The following is a 25,226-nucleotide window of genomic DNA, read 5'->3' on the forward strand; positions in this document are numbered from 1 at the left end:
AGGTCACGCTCACTCATCAATCTTGAACATGGCATAAATCCTGGCAAAATGTGTAGAATTGCAGGAAATTAGATTTAAAATTGTTAAAATTATCTCTGCCCCATGGCAAAATGTCTAGAATTGCAGGAAATTAACTTTTAAACCTAAATGTCTCTCCAGCATCAAGAGGGAGGCCACTAAAAGACCAATTAGCTAAAAAAATAAAAAATAATTGGGCTGTCTGTGTCAACACAGCCTAAATGGTCTGTGAGGCATGTTTGTTCTAGCTTACATAACATATTTATATCTGGAAGTTACAAACCGTTGTTTCCTGCTGAACGCACCCAAAGTATCGACCAGAACAGGCTAGAGGGATACTTCGGGATTTTGGCATTGAGGCCTTTTCTCTACCTCCCCAGAGTCAGACGAACTAGTGGAGGACATTTTTATGTCTCTGTGTCCAGCATGAGGGAAGCTAGAGGTAGGTTCGCGAGCAAACGCTAACATACTGGACACAGAGACATAAAAATGGTATCCATGAGTTCGTCTGACTCTGGGGAAGTAGATAAAGGACATCTTTACAAAAATTCCAAAGTATTAAAGCCTAACACTGTGATAATCCAAAATGCACATAAACTGTAATCATCATTTAACATTAATATCTCACTAATTAATCAATACTTCTCAATAGTTGTGTCAATGCAAAGGCTATTACATTTCACAATATCAGGACATAATATCACATAAACATTTAATGCTGTAATATGTAACTTTCTGGGCAACCCACTAAATTCACATAGAAATCTGTGCTGTAGATCTGTCATTCACATTGAAAGCAAGTTTAGGAAGTGGTAGAACTGTTAAATTACATTTCATTTGCTTGTACAGCAGCTTCAAACAGCTGAAAATACAATATTTTTGGTTATGGAAAATATTTTTCACAGCGGTTTAGAAGGTACAATGATTTTGTAAACTATACTTGCTTGTTTTGTCACGTAAATTGAAATTAGGGAAACTATTACAATTTTAGCAACCAGGAAAAGGCGGAGCGATTTCTACCTAGCACATCTTTACGGGATATAGATATTAGGAAACACACCGCTCAACATAAAACAGGCCTAATGAAGATAACTTAATATGGGTAGGCCGTGACTAACCTCACCTAAAAGTTGGATGCGATCTGCCAATTCCAAAGAAAAGCATTATTAAGTGCCTGCACCTGCTGGATAACTATGTGGGTGTGACCAGTATGTGAGCAATCTGCAGCAAATCAGTCCAATCTACAAACAATCCACAGTGAGTGAGCTACAGTTTGGCGATATCAAATTTATACTCTAATTTAGAGTATAATTAATAATGACTAATCATTTAATTTAGAGTCTCTAAATAGTGTTACAATTGGAATGTGATTGAAATCGTTAGACAAATGAACAAACAGTCTGTGTTTGGCGCTAAAATAAGGAATGGGGTGATGCAATAATGTATATAAACCCTGGATGTGAATAATATGTATTGGCCAATGAGAGTCTGAAGCCACTGGTAGGCCATATTGGCACTCCCCAGATGAGGAAGTTCTCCACAGGTTTGAATGAATTATTTAAATGTTTCAAGGACAAAATTACATATACCGGGTATTTCATTTTTTTTTACTGGGGACAGTAACATTAAATATATATTTTTAAATGTACTTGTTTTAGATTTTTTTCCCCATTTTGGTTAAGCTCAAATTAAATATAATTGAAACATTAAGGTGTCTGTAAAATAATTACTGAACTTTTCTTCTTTTTTTTTTTACATTAATGCATTTCTATTTATCCAGTAGCATACCACCCTGCATACCACTGCTGGCTTGCTTCTGAAGCTAAGCAGGTTTGGTCCTGGTCAGTTCCTGGATGGGAGACCAGATGCTACTGGAAGTGGTGTTGGAGGGCCAGTTGGAGGCACTCTTTCCTCTGGTCTAAAAAAATATCCCAATGCCCCAGGGCAGTGACACTGCCCTGTGTAGGGTGCCGTCTTTCGGATGGGACGTTAAACGGGTGTCCTGACTCTGAGGTCATTAAAGATAAAATCACATGTATTTAGATATAGCCCTTCGTACATCAGCTGATATCTCAAAGTGCTGTACAGAAACCCAGCCTAAAACCCCAAACAGCAAGAAATGCAGGTGTAGAAGCACGGTGGCTAGGAAAAACTCCCTAGAAAGGCCAAAACCTAGGAAGAAACCTAGAGAGGAACCAGGCTATGTGAGGTGGCCAGTCCTCTTCTGGCTGTGCTGGGTGGAGATTATAACAGAACATGGCCAAGATGTTCAAAATGTTCATAAATGACCAGCATGGTCAAATAATAATAATCACAGGCAGAACAGTTGAAACTGGAGCAGCAGCAGGGCCAGGTGGACTGGGGACAGCAAGGAGTCATCATGTAAGGTAGTCCTGAGGCATGGTCCTAGGGCTCAGGTCCTCCGAGAGAGAGAACAAAAGAGAGAATTAGAGAGAGCATACTTAAATTCACACAGGACACCGGATAGGACAGGAGAAGTACTCCAGATATAACAAACTGACCCTAGCCCCCCGACACATAAACTACTGCAGCATAAATACTGGAGGATGAGACAGGAGGGGTCAGGACACTGTGGCCCCATCCGATGACATCCCCCGGACAGGGCCAAACAGGAAGGATATAACCCCACCCACTTTGCCAAAGCACAGCCCCCACACCACTAGAGGGATATCTTCAACCACCAATTTACCATCCTGAGACAAGGCCGAGTATAGCCCACAAAGATCTCCGCCACGGCACAACCCAAGGGGGGGCGCCAACCTAGATCCCATGGCACTTATCGTAAGAGTAGGGGTGTTAACCCCAGTGTCCTGGCTAAATACCCAATCTGGCCCTCAAACCATCACGGTCACCAAATAATCCCCAGTTTACGATTGGCTCATTAATCCCCCTCCTCTCCCCTGTAACTATTCCCCAGGTCGTTGCTGCAAATGAGAACGTGTTCTCAGTCAACTTACCTGATAAAATAACGGATAAATAAATAAAAATATAGTTTCCAAAATATATTTCACAACGTGGGGAAGTGCCAAGATGGAGGATCAGTGGCTTCAAAACAGCTCCCCCTGATCGTCACCTACTGTGGGTATTTAAATCATTAGTGTCATGTCCCACTTGGTGGAGCTCTTCCTGTGCGTATCATCACATACACTTTTTTTTTGTTTGTTGTTGACCTGTTTCAGAGTAGGCCTATTTTAGAGGAAACACAACAGTTTATTTCATTCCGAAACCGCATGGGCACCAACTTCTGGTTCAATATATAATTGAAGATGGCAGGTGAGAGATGTGCTTGGCTATTCTGGTAAATTAATTGATACAGCCTGAAACTAATGACTGCAACATCGTGTGAACGTTCCTCACGAGCCAGTGTTTAATTAAATTAAATTTGAACTTTTTCTACTGGTTGTCCGTGGTGGTGGACCTTCAGTTTTTAGAGCGCTGGTACTGAAGTAGAAATGTCTACGATCATCTGGCACATGCGTAAAAACCATGTCAACACCTGCAGACTTCAGTTAGTATGCGTGCATGTAGGCTACTTCCGTCTTTTGCACCTGCCTTTGGTCATGAGCAAACACGTGTGTACGTGTTGCATGCATACTAACGGAAATCGGCAGTTAATTACATGGTTTTACGCATGTGCCAAGTGATAGAAATGTAAACTTCAACACTGCACAAAAAAAATTGTAATCCATACTTTCCTGCGGATATGTCTCAAATTGGGAGCGGCTGAAGGACAAACTGTATAGCCAACTGCTAGAGTAAGCTCAAATATAATTTTATTCAACATTCTGGCTTTTAAAGAACAGTTTTTCAGTCATTAGTTTTGGGTGTATACCAACTAATTGTACATTACAGCCTGATTTAGTCAGACTAGTGCTTGGCGAACTAATGTAATTCAGAGAGGGCAATACCAAGGTAAATATTAAAAATATTGTAATTGAGGGAAGCAATTGAACGCAGATATATAGCCAATAGAGGCTCAGCCTTGTTTTTGACTCCATTCGCACAATGGCAATTGTTATTTCCAGTCTGCTCTCTTGTTTGATGTCGCCATCCAATGTATTTGTATCTTAAGTACTTAATCTTCTGCCCATCAGTGGTTGGGAGTAAGTCCATCATTTCTGACCTGCACTCAAAATATGCAGAAAAGACATGGAATGAGACCTTTAAACTGGTTCGTAGGTGTATGGTAAGTATTAGTGAAATATTTCTGAAACGTTCCTCCAATGTCATATGTTTCCCCTAGCCCAGGTTCAAGACTGAGTTTCTCAGTCTAGCAGTATAACACTAACTTATTTACCAATCTGTTTCTGTGCCTGTTTGGCAACACTTTTTCCCACGTCAGAGGGTATGTCAGTGAATTGGTAATGCATCATTTGCTGAGCAGTGCCCGTGTAAAAAATGATTGAATCCAATTGTTAGACGTCTTTGCCTGACAAGGTCAAGTTAGGATGTGTCAGTTATCCTGTTAAAGCTTTAGTTCTGAAAATATTTGTTTTGTTTTAGGTGCCAAGCTTAAGTTATGTTTCAGCCATTGTGTAGGAGGGAGATCCCTAGATGTGTGCAGGAGGGCATGAGACAAAGGGATGCGTAGTATCGGTGGAGGAAGCTGTGGGGGTGCCCATGGGGCTGGAGATCTGAGGTGTCCGGTGAGAGAAAAGCAGGTTGCGGGTTCCAGGGTCAGAGTAGCACAGAAAGTGTTGTATGCTGAAGCAGTGTAGCGCGTGTTAGAGGAAGATGGGTGAGAGTGAGGGATCCTGAGAGGGTTCCTCTTGAGTACGCAGAGAGGAATGGGAATAATGTGGGTTTCTTAGCATTCATTGCTGTTGTTGTCAACTGTACTGCAGAAATGGGACTGTAAGTCACAGAAAATGGAGGTTGTGGTGGCAGCTGCAAAGAAGTACTTGTTATTGTTAGGTTTTACTGCAAAATAGTTGCAAGGGGGGGGGGGGGGTTGAGTGGTAAAGTTCTGTCCTCCCAGACCATTGGCCTGGAGTAGGATTAGAAAGGATTAAATCGTGGAATGGGGTGTTTTTGGGCTAGTAGTTGGCAGGGAAATGATCCTTTTCCCCAATTTTGTATTACCGGAATTGAATGTAGGTAGGCCATGGCTGACCTCACACTCCAGTACAGTAGGTGGCAGCGTATGCACCTAAAAGTTGGATGTGAGCCACCAACCCAATCCTGAAGAAGGTGTGCTCCCAAGGCAATAACACAACATGGAATCCATGTTTGGCTTTGATTTGGTGGTGGGGTGTTAGCATCTAACAATTGGATTGAATTATTTCCTGGGCACAGCTTGTCGACGCATTCCCTACCGTCCACTGACCACAGATATACCCTCCGACATGGGAAAAGCGTCGCCAAACAGGGAGACGCAGGTAGATAAGTTAAACATTGGTTTATTGTTTTTCTGCTAGACCGAGATACAAACTCGATCCAGAACATGGACTAATCTTGGTTCTCAGTTGAAGCTCTTTTAATGGCACTGCCAATGTGTGTAACAGTCCTCACGCTCTGTCTACACGTTAATCAGTGTGAACAGAAGCTTCAGCATTGCTTGCTGTTTGGGGTTTTAGTCTGGGTTTCTGTATAGCATTTTGTGATATCGGCTGACGTAAAAAAGTCATTTAAATTTACACCACTCCCAATAGTATGGTAAATAAATCAATATGCACTACCGTTCAAAAGTTTGGGGTCACTTAGAAATGTCCTTGTTTTTGAAAGAAAAGCAATGTTTGTCCATTAAAATAACATTGATCAGAAATACAGTGTAGACCTTGTTAAAGTTGTAAATGACTATGGTAGCTAGAAATGTTCTTTATTAAAAAAAAATATTTAATGGAATATCTACATAGGTGTACAGAGGCCCATTATCAGCAGCCATCACTCGTGTTCCAATGGTACGTTGTGTGTGCTAATCCAAGTTGTATCATTTTAAAAGGCTAATTTATCATTATAAAAACATTTTGCTATTATGTTAAACTGTTGTGCTGATTTAAAGAAGCAATAAAACTGGCCTTTAGACTAGTTCAGTATTTGGAGCATCAACATTTGTGCATTTGATTACAGGCTGAACATGTCAAGGAACTTTCTTCTGAAACTCATCAGTCTATTCTTGTTCTGATAAATGAAGGCTATTCCATGCGAGAAATTTCCAAGAAACTGAAGATCTCATACAACGCTATGTACTACTCCATTTCACAGAACAGCACAAACTGGCTCTAACCAGAATAGAAAGAGGAGTTGGAGGTCCTGGTGCACAACTGAGCAAGAGGACAAGTACTTTAGTGTCTGGTTTGAGAAACGGACACCTCACAAGTCCTCAACTGGCAGCTTCATTAAATAGTACCCGCAAAACACCAGTCTCAACGTTTACAGTGAAGAGGTGACTCCGGGATGCTGGCCATCTTGGCGGCGTTCCTCTCTGTGTTCTTTTGGCCATCTTAATCTTTTCTTTTTATTGGCCAGTCTGAGATATGGCTTTTTCTTTGCAACTGCCTAGAAGGCCAACATCCCAGAGTAGTCTCTTCATTGTTGACGTTGAGACTAGTGTTTTGCGGGTACTATTTAATGAAGCTGCCAGTTGAGGACTTGCTCCAGATACTCAACTAGTCTAAAGAATGCCAGTTTTATTGCTTCTTTAATCAGAACAGTTTTTGTCTGTGCTAACATAATTGCAAAATAGTTTTCTAATGATCAATTAGCATTTTTAAAATAGTAAACTTGGATTAGCTAACACAATGTGCCTTTGGAACACAGGAGTGATGGTTGATGATAATGGGCCTATGTAGATATTCCATAAATCAGCCGTTTCAAGCTACAATAGTAATTTACAACATTAACAATGTCTACACTGTATGTCTGCTCAATTGTTATTTTAATGGGGGAAAAAATGATTTTCTTTCAAAAACAAGGACATTTCTAAGTGACCCCAAACTTTAGAATGTTATATAAACTCAGCAAAAAAAAAGTCCTCTCACTGTCAACTGCGTTTATTTTCAGCAAACTTATCATGTGTATATATTTGTATGTACATAACAAGATACAACAACTGAGACGAACTGAACACGTTTCACAGACATGATGATTAACATAAATGGAATAATGTGTCCCTGAACAAAGAGGGGGGGGCACAATCAAAAGTAACAGTCAGTATCTGGTGTATCTGGCCACCAGCTGCATGAAGTACTGCTGTGCATCTCCTCCTTATGGACTGCACCAGCTTTGCCAGTTCTTGCTGTGAAATGTTACCCCACTCTTCCACCAAGGTACCTGCAAGTTCCTGGACATTTCTGGGGGGAATGGCCCTAGCCCTCACCCTCTGATCCAACAGGTCCCAGATGTGCTAAATGGGATTGATATCCGGGCTCTTCACTGGCCATGGCGTAACACTGACATTCCTGTCTTGCAGGAAGTCACGCACAGAATGAGCAGTATGGCTGGAGGGTCATGTCAGGATGAGCCTGCAGGAAGGGTACCACATGAGGGAGGATGTCTTCCCTGTAACGCACAGCGTTGAGATTGCCTGCAATGACAACAAGCTCAGTCCGATGATGCTGTTACACACCGTCCCAGACCATGACGGACCCTCCACCTCCAAATTGATCCCCTTCCAGAGTACAGACCTCGGTGTAACTCTCATTACTTTGACGATAAACGCGAATCCGACCATTACCCCTGGTGAGACAAAACTGCAAATTGTCAGAGGAGCACTTTTTGCCAGTCCTGTATGGTCTAGCAACTGTGGGTTTGTGCCCATAGGCGACGTTGTTGCCGGTGGTGTCTGTTGAGGACCTGCCTTACAACAGGCCTACAAGCCCTCAGTCCAGCCTCTCTCAGCCGATTGCGGAAAGTCTGAGCACTGATGGCGGGATTGTGTGTTCCTGGTGTAACTTGGGAAGTTGTTGTTGCCATTCTGTACCTGTCCTGCAGGTGTGATGTTCGGATGTATCGATCCTGTGCAGGTGTTACACGTGGTCTGCCACTGTGAGGACGATCCTGTAGCTCTGTCTTAGGCATCTCACAGTATGGCCACGATCACACAGGCACCACTTGCTCCTCATCTCCCTGCAGTGGCTCTCATCAGTTATATCTTTGATATTGTCAACATAATTACATTTTCATACATTTTGGAGTAGAATGTCTGACCTCAGTCATTCTACCAAAAAAATATCCTGGGGGTTATGCCCCGGACACATTTTGCTGCGGGGGTTAAAGCGACCATATATTGGAGTTCTTTTTCATTTGAAAGTAGAGGGCCTTATGTTTCCAGAACCGTATTGCGATTAAGAATCGATTCACGTTTAGATGGCGTAGTTGGCTGCCAGAACCAGTTTACCTCTGAACATTACATATAAGGAAGGGTCTTGGATGTTAATGGAGTAGGCTAGCCTTCACTCCTTAACAGTACATCTTGGACTAATGTTTCACCAAACTTGTCTTGAGGGCAAACATCCGTGACCGTTCAGCCACAAGACTTGAAATTCCTTCCAGATGTTGGCATTCCAAGATGATTTTTAGCCAGATTAGTATAACTCTACATAAACGACTGGTCCCTTATTTGACTGAGTAACTGGTATGATCTGTCACCAAAAGGAATCATTTCCAGTATTAAGTGCCACCCCCTTCCCAACACATTACCCAGATCTATCATTGTTTAGATTCAACGTCAGTGGGGGTACAATTTAAAAGCTCTTGTTTGTCGTTTTAGAATGGGCTGAAAGGTTTTTGGAATTGTGTCAGTTGGACACTGCTTTCTGGACTCTGACGAATCTATCTTGATCCATCCATGGCCATTGTCCAGTTGCACTCCATGACTGGGGATGGTTGTGTGGCCTCTGAAATAAGTTCAGCTTGGCAGCAGTCAGTCTCCAGGGCCTGTTGGGCGTGGGGTTGAGTGGTTGTTGGGCGGACAGGGATGTGCGGTCCGAGGGGATAAGGCAGCTGGAGTTGGGCCGGGGCCATCTAGATGTCTGCCCTCAACAATGCTGCTCAGTCTTAAGCCCTAAGTTCATTCAGTTCCTAAAGACTCTCAATAGATGCACTTTCTAAAACTCTGTCATAGTATGTAGTAAGTGCTTTCTATCAGGATATTTGAGTTGCTCAAAAATGTCTTCATCTGTATTTTATAGGACAAATCGAGAGGCGACACCAAACCCTGTGAACCACTGATTAGGTGTCTGAAAATACTCCATGAAGCACTGAATGGTAAACAAAACATAAGCTATTTGTATTCACAACATCAGCTAAGTTCAATCTTCTGCATAGACTAGTGTCAGATGCAATGCACTCCATTCCAGTTGAAGGTCATCATGCAGAATTATGGTGTCTGCCATTTGTTGTATGGTCACTTCACTCAAATTAGAACTTTTTATGAAACATTTCCCAAACCGTTTTCTGTTCCAGTGTCGTCTTTGAGCGCCATGGTATCACGGTTGGAGATAATGGCCAAACAGAGAGGGTAATATGATAATTTTGTCATCTGTTTTCATTCTGTAATATAATGCCTAGACTTTGTGTCCCTCTACTGGATAATCCAGGGACCTCTACCCATTTTGAATGCTCCAAATCAGTGCAGCATCTTTTGAGTTTCCAGATTTTTGGATCGAAAGATTCTTAGGCCTGTACAGTATGGAATTAATTTGATGCTATACACTAAATTACCTCCATTGCACTCTTGGTGTTTTGCAATGGCGTTTCTCATTATTGAGCCTTGACCTCTGTTTTGTACAGGATGGGGTCCCACCTGAGCCCCACTGAGACAACCTGTTACCTCACAGCTGACATGTTCTACCTAGAGGTCCTACTGCTGCCTGGGGGAGAGGTGGAGGATGTGAAGTTGGCCCAACATGGAGAAGCCCCTGTGGTATTAGACTGATATTGTTTCATTCCTATATAGGTAAACATTTTGTAATGTTTCAAATTACTCATGTCACTCAAGCCAATGTTTTTTGTGTGTTACAGTCAAGCGAGTCACTTCTTCAACTGCTAAAGTAAGATGTAATACATATGGTCTGACTAATACAATTTGTCAACTGAGGTCACCTGACATTTATTTTACCAAGTTCTAACAAAGTATACATTGTTGGCACTTCAGATTACCCCCATCTGTTTATTACTGCACAGGTCAAAGAAGTTTGAAGAATTCTCAGTGAAACTGAAAGGCCTTTTTTCCCTGTACAGCATCCCTGGAGAGAAGTACTGCCTTTTTACCACTAGTTGATATTCAATGTCATTGGTTAAGCGGCATGATAACAGGACAGTCTAATATCTTTTAGTGAGACCAAGATCAAGGTCTACACAGCCCTTCAGTTCTTGGGGAAAGATCTACAGAAGATATCCCATTTGCCAAGGTTAGTGAAATGTAATAAGAATGGCCGAAGTTGAATAGAGGGAATTGTGACTCCTGCATTTTGCTGTGAGAATTAAATAACCTAGAGGTTGTCTTGAATGAAATCCTATATCATTGTGTTGAAATATTCACATGTTTTTTATCCTCTCAGAGCATTAAGGGAGTGCAATCTTCAAGTGGACATGATTCTCAATGGCAGGATTGGCTATCTTACGGCAGGGAGCGAAGGTAGGTTACTAATAAAGGGAGCAAGACCATTAGCCAGAAAGCCCCTAGTCGTTCCTTTAGCTGCTCGATCACCCTCAATGACTAACAGAAATATGCTTTTTTTTGTGTGTCTGTCCTATTCAGGTATCCCAATGACTATCCAATACTACATCAGCCCTTCTGACATTCTGTTGGAGATGTCCGATTCAGGTATGTTTTGGAACATTCGCAACTGCATTTGAATGCTGTTTCTTAAAGTGTATATATATATATAATTAAGTACTGTTGTGTTCTGCTATGGGGTTGCAGAAAGGGGCAGTGTTGGCCAGTTGGCCTTGGTGACAGTGGGGCCAACTGACTCTACACACAAGCTCCAGATGGCATCTGTCATCCCACAGCCACCTCAGCTTGACGTCCAGGGGTAACTATCTCAATGTCATTATATTACTATTTTCAAATGATGCATTGATATCTGAGGTTTTCTAAGTGCAGACATGGAATTCCCCATATTAGGATGAAATCCCACATTAAGACAGCTATGCTAATAAAGAGCTTGAGTTTGATGTGTTTTTTGTTGTTGCAGTCTACCATTGTTCAGTCCTCTCTGTGAGGTGCTCTCTGAAATGATGCCAGCCTGCTTCCAGCTCAAACTGCAGCCTCCCCTACCAATGCTCTCTTCCTTTGTTGAGAAGCTCAGCCAAATTACAGGTTTGTATGCTTTGATACTCCTTTTTAGCAAGATTAAATTGTGCTTATAGTCTTATCTGTGAATAAATGGGTCTTCTTGCACTGTAATTCACATTGGGATGATACCAGACACATTTCAATTGAACACATTGTTGTACAACTTCCTTTCTTGTGATCAAACTGCTACTGTTTCCTAGATGTTGCCATAGCTGATGCTGACCTGCAGTGGGCACCTTTTCCCCAGTTGATGATGACCTTATTAGGGGAGAATGGTGGCAATAAAACATGGGATGGCCAAGATGCCCACTTTCTAGTGGTTTGTGTGTATATATGCTTAAACCAAAACAGATTTTGAATGCTTACGGACTTATAATTTTGCTCTACAACGTATACTGGCACTACCGGTATATCATTGACAGCTGTGCACAGTGAGACCTACACCACTTTCTTCTACTCAGCATTCCATCAAAGGTAATCATTTTGACACACCATCCAGCCCCTCCCAGGTAAAGAGATACACAGCTATGTGCTGCCGGGGGCTGCATGGGAAGAAGCTGCTCTGAGGGGGGCGCTGGTGAGTACCATTCCCTTTACCCACCCCGCCCATGTCCCTGCCCTACTGGAGCTGCTCCGCCACCAGTGTGCAATTAACACTCTACTGGCCAGCTGCATTACCTCTCTCAGGCCTAGCCCAGGTAAGTGAGCAACTGAGCATACATCAGGGTTCTAATCCTACAATCCCCAAATGTCACAGAATAATATTTAGTTATTACATGGATGGTATCTAATGTGTCATAAGGATGCAACCATTCATCAGATTACTTATGTCAAACTGTTCATACGAGTGAACATTGTTGACTTGGCTATAACCAAACCCCCTTTTCTAGGTCCAGTGTGTGACCTATACTGCGAAGTCCTCCCTGAGTCAGGTTCCAGCCTCTCTGTGACCTTTCACCTATCTGACAGTGACTCTCTATCTGTTTGTGAGTATTTGTTATCTCTACTCTGCAGGGGTCAGTTTAGCGGAATCACAATACAGTATGTTACACTCCATTTCTCTACTCAGGGTTTAGTGTGGTGTATTGTTGTCTTGCAGTGCTGGTGAATGTGGCAGACTCCCGGAAGCTCACCTGCAGTCTGTTTGCAGTGGGGTCAGAGTCAGAATCCATGGATGAATACGTCTCCAGAGTCCTAAAGAGGTTTGAGTTTGTATTCTCCCACTAGGTCCATCATTTCTCAGTCATACTGCTTAATTTTGTCTCTAGGCAGAGACCACATTCTTACACTGAGAATTTACTCAATGAGTTGTTGGTTACATGTCTTCGATATTCATCGTCTTGCTCTTCTGATTCAGATGTATGTCTATTCCTGTGACCATGCGTGCCTTGAATCGGAGGCTGTCCAAGAGGACCTGTGGAGAAGCTCTACCTGCATGCTCCGCCACCATATCCACTGCAGATGTCAGCCCTGCTTCTCCTCTCCCCATGTCCTGTGAGGCTGACGGCTCTTCTGGCTCTGGCCTGGAGTCCATTGGCATCCCTACTACCTCCTCTACCGCTGCCGTGTTCTCCCAGGATGCAATGGGGCCGGATACCACCGCAACGGCGGCAGAGTCTGCCTTCTGTCTGTCTGTTGCTGAAGTCAATACAAACCCTACTGCCAACCCTTACCCCTGTGCCTCGGTGTGTGTGTGTATTCACATTGGATGCACAACAACCATCTCCCAGAACTTATCTAGTCAGTTTAATGCGTGACCCTCAAAGGGGCTAAATTTTTTAAGTGATATTTTTATTGAATGGTTCTAAAAAATAAAGTCTTTTGACCTATTGGTTGTTTTGAGGTAGCCTTCACATCAGCATAATAGGCTTTTAAGCGATAATTACTTGAATATAAAGTAATTGTACTGCTTATAACTGTCCCTGCCAAAAACATATTTTAGAAAATAAGCAAGCCCTTAGCACTGTTTCACTTTGTTAGTGGGCTTCAGACGTCAGCGTGTTAAACTTCACATATTACTCTAATTTATGACATGTAAACCTTAGACCGTAGCATACACTGTGCATGCATTTGTAATTGCTTTAAACCACAATATGAATAGTGTGTATTTCTAAAAACTCCTCTCTCTATCATTGTGTGCGGCGGTATCAATTCTCAGACCAGAGAACCGGTTAGTTACAACTGTTTTTATGGTCTTGGCTGCAGTTTCCTTTTATTTGTTTTATGTACCTCTCACGCTCGCCTGCACGTGTCAGTAAAACTCTCTTAAATGAAGGATGTAGAACACATTCTTGGTGTAGATTCCAGTGTGGCAGCAATGGTTTGCTGTAAAAGGTTTGGGGGCTTGGCATTTGATCCCTTCAGAGACAGACAAAAATCAAGTAGATTAAAAAGAAATCGCCATTAGCAAATGGCAACAGCTAATCTTCCTGTGGTCCGACACAAAACATTAGACCAAACAATTTAGTAACTTAGACATTACAGACTTGAATGCATACATTACTATACACACAAACTTACTAGACAGTTCATTAGGTACACAACCCCGTTCATGAAAATAGATCACGCCTACAGACGTGAGTCACGTGGCAGTGGCTTGCTATATAAAATAGGCATCGAGGCATTCAGTTACTGCTCGATTGAATGTAAGAATGGGCTAAAATTAGTTACCTAAGCGACTTTGAGCTTGGTATGATCGTTGTTGCCAGGCGTGCCGGATCCAGTACATCAGAAACGGCCGCCATCCTGGGCTTTTCATGCACAATAGTGGCTAGAGTTTACCGAGAATGGTGCGACAAAGCTAACAGGCGGACCACAAACAGCGCAGTACAACACTAGTGTGCAGAAAGGTGTCTTGGAACCTACAACTGGATGGACTATTGCAACAGATGAGCGCACTCCTCAGATGAGTTCCACTCCTATCAGGTAAAAACAAGAAGCAGCTCCAGTGAGCGAGCCCTATCGTGCATACATTTATTTTGTCCCAACACCTTACCGCTACACCTGGCTATCAGTGGAGCCTTGTCTGGCAGCGAAACAGTTTACTGCATTTAAAAAAACAGCTGATATGGCTGACTTGCTTAATAATCAAATTTGGTTTCTACTTACGATTGAAATGTACAAACCATGGCATAATGGGACGAAGAGTGGTTGAGGCAATCCGTAATTTTGATTAAGACACTGAGCGAGCTAGGACGAACGTAGTCAATATAACTATTTGTTCAGCACCTTTGAAATGTACAGCGACAGAATTCAGAACATGGGCCATTCTTACACTATTCTACCTGTCCACCAAGTCAGATTCGTAGGATAAATAAGGGGGGCATATAAGCAGACAAGTAAAGCTCTTACAATATTTGATGATGACATTTCTCTAAAACAGGCTATATGCTACAGGTGCACCACCAAGTCATAACAGTAGGCTAAGTTATAAGGGGAAAGGCACATGGGCTACTAACAGCTTACTACACAACATACAGTTAGTATTAGCTAATTAGCTAGTAATATCTCCCTTGCATATTAAATCATTTATGAAGCAGCATACAATACATTTTTGAACTCACCTTGTTGTGCTGTGCTCACTTTAACAGGCTTCATGAGCAAATTTCTGTCATCGAACTTTGTCATCAAAGTCTCGCATTCTCTGGATCTATGGTGCTCTCAAAACAACTGGGAAATAACAAGGTTGAATCATGATGACGTCAGGGATCTTCAGATCGAAGCTCTAGAAATAGGCATGAGTTCCTGACTTCCAATTCTGAGTTGGATGACCATTCAAAACATTTTTTCCCGGTCGGAGCTCTTTTTTTTTTAGAGTCCCCAGTTGTTTTGGATTCTGAGCACAGCAGACGTCATGCTGGATTGACAGCATGGCCCACTTTGAATGTTTATCCTTTTAAGCTTGGAAAAGAGATCCTTAGACCTAGACTTGGACAACACACCCACTCCACTGAATAGGCTAGTGATTGCAATGCTTACAGTTAGCCACTGATTCCATCCAAACCACTAATTGATGAATATGCGATTTCCAAATTGTTGTGTAATGTTTGTTGCGTAATGGCGGCAGGTAGCCTAGTGGTTAAAGTTGTAACTGAAAGGTTGCAAGATCGAATCCCCGAGCTGACAAGGTAAAAAGCTATCGTTCTGCACCTGAACAAGCATATGTGACAGACGTGACAGTCTGGAGACGCCGTGGAGAACGATCTGCTGCCTGCAACATCCTCCAGCATGACCGGTTTGGCAGTGGGTCAGTCATGGTGTGGGGTGGCATTTCTTTGGGGGGCTGCACAGCCCTCATGTGCTCGCCAGAGGTAGCCTGACTGCCATTAGGTACCGAGATTAGATCCTCAGACCCCTTGTGAGACCATATGCTGGTGTGGTTGGCCCTGGGTTCCTCCTAATGCAAGGCAATGCTAGACCTTATGTGGCTGGAGTGTGTCAGCAGTTCCTGCAAGAGGAAGGAATTGATGCTATGGACTGGCCCGCCCATTCCCCAGACCTGAATCCAAATGAGCACATCTGGGACATCATGTCTCGCTCCATCCACCAACGCCACGTTGCACCACAGACTGTCCAGGAGTTGGCGGATGCTTTAGTCCAGGTCTGGGAGGACATACCTCAGGAGACCATCCGCCACCTCATCAGGAGCATGCCCTGGTGTTGTAGGGAGGTCATACAGGCACGTGGAGGCCACACACACTACTGAGCCTCATTTTGACTTGTTTTAAGGACATTACATCAAAGTTGGATCAGCCTGTAGTGTGGTTTTCCACTTTAAGACCTCCATGGGTTGATAAATTTGATTTCCATTGATAATTTTTGTGTGATTTTGTTGTCAGCACATTCAACTATGTAAAGAAAAAAGTATTTAATAAGAATATTTAATTCATTCAGATCTAGGATGTGTTATTTTAGTGTTCCCTTTATTTTTTTGAGCAGTGTATATATGTTTATGTTCAATGGCCCATGAGCACCGATGCGTTTTATCCATTATTTCTATTCACATGACAAGGAGTGAAAAGGATTTTCCAGTAGATTGTCGACTTGATTCATGATGATGACTACTAGCTTGCTAGTTAAGATTTTGAAAGTGTAATGTTGACATGATCAGTCCAATCAAAGCTAAGGTAATGAATGACCTTGAGCCTTCTTGGATGGGCACTTCTAATGTAACTATTGCAGCACCCAAGGGGCTTGAATTTTCAAGCTCTACCTGTTAATTTTGCGGCGATGTAGTGTCCCTATGAGTGACAGAACACTGAGCCAATCACGGCGCAACTAGAGAACTTTACCAACCCTTACGCTCCGTATTTTCCCGTTGGCTGCCTCACCACCACAGCAAGCACTGAGCTAGGCTGAAACCATGTTCAGGTTTTATTCTAATGCAGGCGTCATAACAAGCCATACAATTACGCAATATATGTCACAACAGCTGTAAAAATGTGGGTCATGACAGTGTTATGACCCATATTATAACAGATTATGTCAGCTGTTAAGACATATTATGGCATGGTTATGACCGTGTCATAACGTGTAATGACGCTGGGTATCAAGTAAAGTGTTACCAATTATTTTCCTTATTTCCTTTAAATTATGTCTTGGGAACAATTGAACAGACACGCACTTCAGTATTTCCGTGATAAGTGTATAAACATGGATTGTGCAATTCAGCAAACTTTTTCCCATGGTCAGTACAACACAAAGGCCACAGGGTGTGATACCTAAAGGAAGTTCAATGAACGTTTTGGATGATAGAAATATCCTAGATATTTATATATCATTGATATTTCCTATTCCTGTTTAAACTTATTAACAATGGAACGTTTCCAATAATATATTTTTATCACTTGTTATCTGCTCAGGAAAGTCATTCCCATTAAATACTGACACTTGAATAGTGTCCATGTCCACGTATAGTAAAAGAGCCTGGTCATGCGGGAAATTGGTGGTAGTACTACCAGAGTAGTGAATTGTCACAAACGTAGACAGAGGTCGTGTCTGAATAGCCATACTAGCATACTACATACTTAAACTGCACACTAATTTCAGGGTTTGATCTACTAAAATTCACTAATCTTTTCCGACTCACGTGTTTGACAACAGCTGATAATAAGATAAATTGACCGGCTGTACAAAAATGAACGAATGGCGGAAATCAACGCAATTGCCCATTTATATAACGCATGTCACATACTATACATTTTTATTTTTTGCAAACTATTTAGAAGCTAGTATGAGTATTCAAACACAACCAGTTATAGATATGTACATATATAGCACGTCCTTCAAATCACATAGTGCATGTCCAAAAGCTAATATGTGCTCATCATAGCCTATCATGCTGTGCAATGCCAATGTTGTATCATTTGCTTCATGTAAAATTTTGCCTAGGTTATTGTATACTGAAGGGGTTCCCTCTGATTTATTTCATCATCTCCCTTTAATAAGGTGCACTGTCTCTTTAAATCTAGACTAGCGGAGTGCGTTTTCCCTTCATTGCCAAAAGTTATTGGGTATGGTTCTGGACGCCTCCATGACTGCACGCAACCCGCAACAGCTGGTTGCATTTAGGGGGTTTCATTTAAAACGTATATTTGATATTATTCTGATGCTGGATTTATTCGAACAATGCAGACCCAAAGTTATGGAGTTAAACAAACTATTTTGATAGAGAAGTTACGCTTCCCGTACCGTCTTGGAAACTCTAATCTGGATTGGCTTGCGTAAAAATCGAAACGTCTTCTATCCCCGTTATTCTGTCAACATCTGGATTAACCATTCGATGACAAATATTATTTTAGAATTTCCTTAGTTCTGTGTGATCATTTCCTTTTTCATATATGATAGTGTGTGGACGCTTATCCTGGATTTGTGCTTTTTTGGATACCAATGAGTTCTGCTTGTAGATTATGCATTCTTTAGGATGGGTGCGAACAATGGGAAACAGTATGGAAGTGAGGGTGAGTATTTGGAATGCCCAAACTTTGAAGGAAATATTCGCCAGGTTAACCAACTACTGAGAACGAACTTATCTTTTATGAATTCAACATTGATGGGTTTGTATTAGAATATAATGGAATCTTCTGTGCTGTTCCACAACTGAATTAATTAGTCTGATTTCAGAAGGCCTTTATCCATCCTTGCTTATTTAACAGCAAATATTTTGTTGCATAGAGCTTTCCTGTACCAAAAAGGCATGTCAGGGTGTTTACTCTTAAAGTGAAGTGGGTTATAACCAGTTATATGGCAGACATATTTTATGCACATGATCATTCCATCTAGTCTATAGCCCAATAGGCCTTCTGTACCAGGTGAGGGGACTTTACTGTATGGGAAGTAAACATCAGACCTCATTGCATAATAATGACAACCTATATAATGGGACATAAAAAAGATGAGATAGAAGGATTGTTAATTGTGATAATAGCCTATGTTGTCTTGAAAAGTTACAAGATACCAATTTTGTGGAAGGACCTATGGGCTCCTGAGTGGCACAGTGGTTTAAGGCACTGCATCTCAGTGCTAGCTAGAGGTGTCACGACAGACATCCTGGTTCAAATCCAGGCTGTATCACAGCTGGCTGTGATTGGGAGTCCCATAGGGCAGCGCACAATTGGCCGAGCATCGTCTGGGTTTGGCCAATGAAGGCCGTCATTGTAAATAAGAATTTGTTCTTAACTGACTTGCCTAGTAAAATAAAAGATGACCCTTACATCCAAATAGCCTAATTTCTGACTGAGACACATACCATACACAGCAGTTTAAAGTACTTAAGTTAAGTTGTTTTGGGGGTATCTGTACTTCACTATTTATATTTTTGACAACTTTTACTTCACTACATTCCTTTTACTTCCTACACTCCATACATTTTCCCTAATACCCAACAGTACTCATTACATTTTGAATGTTTAGTAGAACAAGGAAAATGGTCCAATTCACGCAGTCATCAAGAGAACATCCCTGGTCATTCATACTGCCTCTGATCTGGCGGACTCACTAAAGAAATGCTTTGTTTGTAAATGATGTCTGAGTGTTGGAGTGTGCCCCTGGCTATCTGTACATTTCAAAAAATGCAAGAACATTGTACCAACTGGTTTGCTAAATATAAGGAATTTGAAATGATTTAGACTTTTACTTTTGATACATAATTATATTTAAAACCCAATAGTTTAGACTTTTACTCAAGTAGTATTTTACTGGGTGACCTCATTTTCTATTAAGGTATCATTACTTTCACTCAAGTATGACAATTGGGTACTTTTTCCATCACTGACCATACACATACCATAATTTCTCTACCAAGGTCAAAATATAGAAATCTACAAAGTATGACTATTTGGGATATTAATTTACAGTACTTAATTACGTGTTCAATTGTTACTGTGTTCTAGATTGGCATATCTCATCAACTCTTGCCGAGTTCAGCACCTCAGACCTCAAGTCTTCTCCCTCAGATTTTAACAGACCCGTTTATTAGACCATTTGTGGTTCACTCCTTATGTAAATACATATTTTTGTGTTACAACAGAAATCATTTGGGAGAGAGAATCATCTTAAACACTACTTGGGTGGCTTAGGATTCATACCTGTTCATTTTGCTCCACAGGAGATGACTGAACTAGCCTATGTTTACCGAAGGGATGTAGCCTGTTGCACAATAAGTTGCATGCAGCTCCGCTGAAAACCTTCAAACAAGTTATGCAGTAAAGCATTAATATTAACATTAATATTAAGGCTGTCAAACAGAATTGTATTAATGTGTTTTATAGAGTGTATTTCGGTCCATTTACACATCTGTTTCCAAGTGTCCCCCACAATAAATCACACTTCAGTAACTAAAACTGAGCAATGCTCTCCCAACACATTATATAAGCACAAGACAGGAAAGGACGTTTTTTTCCCAGAAATGTCAACAAGCATTTCTCAGGTGCCTTTCACAGGTCCACTTCCTCTGAATGTGTCAACTACGTACTGATATTTCCCTCCAAGGACAGGAATCACGAGGTCGGCACAATTTGTAAAACTCTTATATTGCTCACCTTCTGCGTCCTCTCTCCTCCGACCTCTCTTGCCTCCTTTTGAAAAAGGTCAAAGTTAATCGAGGAGAGTCGACGAAGAGAGTGAACATGGATGGAAATGCACTTGCTTGAAATGAGACGTTCCTTCTCCACTCACGCGCCATTAGGCAAATTACGTTTACAGGGGTGGATCCCAAAACAAATGTGTAAAGTGATCAAAACTAATTAAGTTAGTTTTATAGATAAAACAATCCATAGAATATTGTTTTTAAACATCTGCATGTTTTTCTCCTTTGACAAAACAAAAGCTCATTCAAAGGGGGTGTGGCAGATTTCAAAACTCTTAAGCATTAGGATAAAAAAAAAAAACTCAAACTTGTATCTCAAACATGGTTGCTACATTACAGAACATGATGTTATGTTGGCTCATTGGTTGAGCTGACCAATCAGCTGTCTACTTAAATTAATATTTTTTTACGATTGGTGTATGCCGTCACCAACACAGAAAATATGATTTTAACATACTTTATTAAATAAAAAATTGGAAGGAAAACTATTTCACTCGTATTGTAATTAATTATAGGTCATATTTCATAGAAATCTGGAAACACTGGAGAGTTACTTTAACATCTATATGGTTCTCTATCATGATGATGTGACTCAATTTGGTGGAAACCATAGCAGATGTGCTGTCTCTATGATGTCACCACAATATGTTGCCGATATCATACAGCAGTTTGAACGTGAAAGACATATTAGTTGCATTGTGTGCGTGTGTGTGTGTGTGTGGGGGCATTCGTGTGTGTGTAGACTTTATGTGGGAGGGGGAAGTTGCACTTGAAAATTACTAGCCTGGTGAGGTAGGTTTTAGTATAGTCATTACAGATGAGGTGTTAAGACATCTTTGCCTTTTTCAACGGCTAAGCTGAACTGTGTCCTGGGGGCAGCTTTTTTTTTGTTGCACTTGCCATCTTCCAGCGCTCTTACTTTCCTCTCACAGCGTTCATGCATGTTAACCACATTTCTCTGGCGTTGTCTAGTCCATGTCCATGAGTGGCCTTGATGTGCGCATAAGTATGTGTACATAGGCGTGTGTTGTGTGGGTGTAACTGTTTGGGAAGACCTAGGAGGCTCTCACGCTGGGTGAAGGCACTGACCTCGCTTCAGCTCGGCAAAGCCACAAGGCTGCATTTATGATCTGACGGAGGTGCAGTAAAAAAAAATATGTCCACTAACAGCCTCTTGGCCCTCAGAGAGGAGTGAGAGGAGATCATGTCATCAGCAGCTTTTCATGGAGAAGAAAACAGCTAGAAACCAACCATCTAGACTAAACTCACAGCATATACAGTGCCTTGCGAAAGTATTCGGCCCCCTTGAACATTGCGACCTTTTGCCACATTTCAGGCTTCAAACATAAAGATATAAAACTGTTTTTTTGTGAAGAATCAACAACAAGTGGGACACAATCATGAAGTGGAACGACATTTATTGGATATTTCAAACTTTTTTAACAAATCAAAAACTGAAAAATTGGGCGTGCAAAATTATTCAGCCCCCTTAAGTTAATACTTTGTAGCGCCACCTTTTGCTGCGATTACAGCTGTAAGTCGCTTGGGGTATGTCTCTATCAGTTTTGCACATCGAGAGACTGAAATTTTTTCACATTCCTCCTTGCAAAACAGCTCGAGCTCAGTGAGGTTGGATGGAGAGCATTTGTGAACAGCAGTTTTCAGTTCTTTCCACAGATTCTCGATTGGATTCCGGTCTGGACTTTGACTTGGCCATTCTAACACCTGGATATGTTTATTTTTGAACCATTCCATTGTAGATTTTGCTTTATGTTTTGGATCATTGTCTTGTTGGAAGACAAATCTCCGTCCCAGTCTCAGGTCTTTTGCAGACTCCATCAGGTTTTCTTCCAGAATGGTCCTGTATTTGGCTCCATCCATCTTCCCATCAATTTTAACCATCTTCCCTGTCCCTGCTGAAGAAAAGCAGGCCCAAACCATGATGCTGCCACCACCATGTTTGACAGTGGGGATGGTGTGTTCAGCTGTGTTGCTTTTACGCCAAACATAACGTTTTGCATTGTTGCCAAAAAGTTCAATTTTGGTTTCATCTGACCAGAGCACCTTCTTCCACATGTTTGGTGTGTCTCCCAGGTGGCTTGTGGCAAACTTTAAACAACACTTTTTATGGATATCTTTAAGAAATGGCTTTCTTCTTGCCACTCTTCCATAAAGGCCAGATTTGTGCAATATACGACTGATTGTTGTCCTATGGACAGAGTCTCCCACCTCAGCTGTAGATATCTGCAGTTCATCCAGAGTGATCATGGGCCTCTTGGCTGCATCTCTGATCAGTCTTCTCCTTGTATGAGCTGAAAGTTCAGAGGGACGGCCAGGTCTTGGTAGATTTGCAGTGGTCTGATACTCCTTCCATTTCAATATTATCACTTGCACAGTGCTCCTTGAGATGTTTAAAGCTTGGGAAATCTTTTTGTATCCAAATCCGGCTTTAAACTTCTTCACAACAGTATCTCGGACCTGCCTGGTGTGTTCCTTGTTCTTCATGATGCTCTCTGCGCTTTTAACGGACCTCTGAGACTATCACAGTGCAGGTGCATTTATACGGAGACTTGATTACACACAGGTGGATTGTATTTATCATCATTAGTCATTTAGGTCAACATTGGATCATTCAGAGATCCTCACTGAACTTCTGGAGAGAGTTTGCTGCACTGAAAGTAAAGGGGCTGAATAATTTTGCACGCCCAATTTTTCAGTTTTAGATTTGTTAAAGAAGTTTGAAATATCCAATAAATGTCGTTCCACTTCATGATTGTGTCCCACTTGTTGTTGATTCTTCACAAAAAAATACAGTTTTATATCTTTATGTTTGAAGCCTGAAATGTGGCAAAAGGTCGCAAAGTTCAAGGGGGCCGAATACTTTCGCAAGGCACTGTAGTTAAGCTGTGGACTACTGAGTACGGACCATACATCTAGTTATTCTACATACAGAATACTGCTTACAGCTGGGACCACTACGCTGCATGCCCCAAGAGGACCCATGAAGCTGCAATCGCGGATCGTATGTGATTACTCATTTCCCTCTCTGACAGGACAGCCTTTCCCTTCTGTCTTTTCCGTTTTCATGGAAGCAGGGGTTAAAGGAGAAACGTGATTCCTATTCCAAATGGAAGAGGGGACACACTATCATAGGAAGCAACCAACAAAAATGTTGAACACATGCCAAGGTGAAATGTCCAACTGAAACTGAGGGAGGCAGAAGTCTTAAAGGACAGTAGAGATGGCTCTCCATGTTTCCATAGTATGCTATTCTTCTGTTGGTTAAACCCTTTCAGATATCTCACCCTATCAATATCAATTGACAATCTTTCATGAGTGTAACATCTATGTATGTTTTCTTTGTCCACAGGTAAAGGTAGCTCCAGCATCTCCTCTGACATTAGTTCGAGTACAGATCACACACCGACCAAAGCTCCAAAGAATGTGGCTACCACCGAAGGTAAGGCATCTGGTGCTCATTATTCAACCCCCCCTCCCCCATCCCCTTTCTGTAATACTGCCTATTTTTGGAGAAACTTGTGTGTTCCTGGGATAACCCTAAATTGAAAACAAACTCACGGCTCTCATCAGAGCTAAGGAGCCGGAGGCTTTTCTATTGCTTTGTTTCAAAACTCCTGCCCCCTCGAAGAGGAAGAATGCTTGTCCAAACTGGTAATATCAGGGTTGAGTGTTGTCAGTGAGCATGCTCTTTACCTCTGTGTGTGCGTGTGTGTGTGTGTGTGTGTGTGTGTGTGTGTGTGTGTGTGTGTGTGTGTGTGTGTGTGTGTGTGTGTGTGTGTGTCTGCCGGTGCGAGAGAGAAAAGGAGAGAGAGAGGAAGAGAGAAAGAAGACCAATGGGAAATGCTGAAGAGAACATATAATACTGTGATGTATTACATTGTCTAGCAATAGCAGGACTAGCTAAACGATGCCAATTTTCTGCTCTGTGTTTGGTCTGGAATGCATGGCCATCTAGCTGATCCATTAGGTTGTATCATCGGTGTAGTGGTTAGCTCTGTGCCTCTCACAAATAGACCATCTCCTTCCAAGCAGACATTGTTCCATGGTGGCTCTCCTTTTCCTTCCTCCAACCCCAGTTCCCAGTGAGTATGCCCAGGCAATGTGCCAACCTGGCTACATCAGGGGCCTGCTCTTCATTGTGCTAGTGTGTTTGTAACTCCTGTCGATTTTGTGGTTGTCAAACATCAAATAAAATCTCCAGGATATTAAGACAGTTGCATATATCCAAGCAACGCTCTGGCTTTGGTAAAAAAGTACTCTCCAATATGTGTAACATATGTCTTTCTTGAGGGTATGTCAATCTGTTTGACAGTTCGTCAATCAAAGGAGCTGACTGACTGCTTGCATTTATGGAATGAAACCCTAAATGTCTCCTTTTCTATCAGCTGTTTAGAATGTGTTTCATATAACTCTACTTAGCGCCTGCTGAGCTTCAATCTCCTCAAACCCATCATAGACAAAGGTCAGGCAGTTTTCCTTTTAAGAGAAAAAATGGCATAGGCTTCTTAATCATCTTTAGACAAACACACACACGCACGCACGCACGCACGCACACACACACACAGACACACACACACACACACACACACTCACACACACACACACACACACACACACACACACACACACACACACACACACACACACACACACACACACACACACACACACACACACACACACACACACTCCATTGTATGGACACCAATCTTTTTATATTTGCTTTGAAAGAGAGGAATGAGGTATTCTTGTGGAGCCTCCCACAAGAAAACAAACACATAGGCTACCCAGTACTTCTGGCTGTCAGTCATACATTTCAAGGTGTTGCTGAGAGAAGAG

At 41.8% G+C, this 25,226-nt stretch overlaps 2 protein-coding genes and 1 long non-coding RNA gene across 4 annotated transcripts in view; all 3 read left to right on the forward strand.

Annotated features, from left to right (window-relative positions):
• The window catches only part of LOC149977426 (uncharacterized), a 243,891-nt gene that overhangs the window by 135,265 nt on the left and 83,400 nt on the right, over positions 1–25,226 (forward strand). The window lies entirely within an intron of this gene.
• Positions 3,136–13,110, forward strand: med1l (mediator complex subunit 1-like). The gene is given in 18 exon segments (XM_021562827.3): positions 3,136–3,312; positions 4,134–4,225; positions 9,171–9,246; positions 9,445–9,499; positions 9,772–9,904; positions 10,003–10,031; positions 10,165–10,236; positions 10,317–10,391; positions 10,542–10,618; positions 10,742–10,807; positions 10,907–11,018; positions 11,181–11,305; positions 11,482–11,600; positions 11,781–11,979; positions 12,172–12,267; positions 12,381–12,483; positions 12,639–12,954; positions 12,957–13,110. Coding segments are annotated over 18 exon segments (1,818 nt in total). The 5' UTR covers positions 3,136–3,305; the 3' UTR covers positions 13,023–13,110.
• LOC110489875 (F-box/LRR-repeat protein 7) overlaps positions 17,765–25,226 on the forward strand; it is a 35,680-nt gene continuing 28,218 nt past the window's right edge. The window contains exons 1-2 of the mRNA XM_021562831.3: positions 17,765–18,240; positions 23,737–23,826. Coding sequence (XP_021418506.1) covers positions 18,204–18,240; positions 23,737–23,826 — 127 coding nt within the window. The 5' untranslated portion in view covers positions 17,765–18,203. The remainder of the gene's footprint in view (positions 18,241–23,736; positions 23,827–25,226) is intronic.

Source organism: Oncorhynchus mykiss, chromosome 15, assembly GCF_057628025.1.
Source record: "Oncorhynchus mykiss isolate SJ-2025 chromosome 15, ASM5762802v1, whole genome shotgun sequence".
Taxonomy (NCBI): Eukaryota; Metazoa; Chordata; class Actinopteri; order Salmoniformes; family Salmonidae; genus Oncorhynchus; species Oncorhynchus mykiss.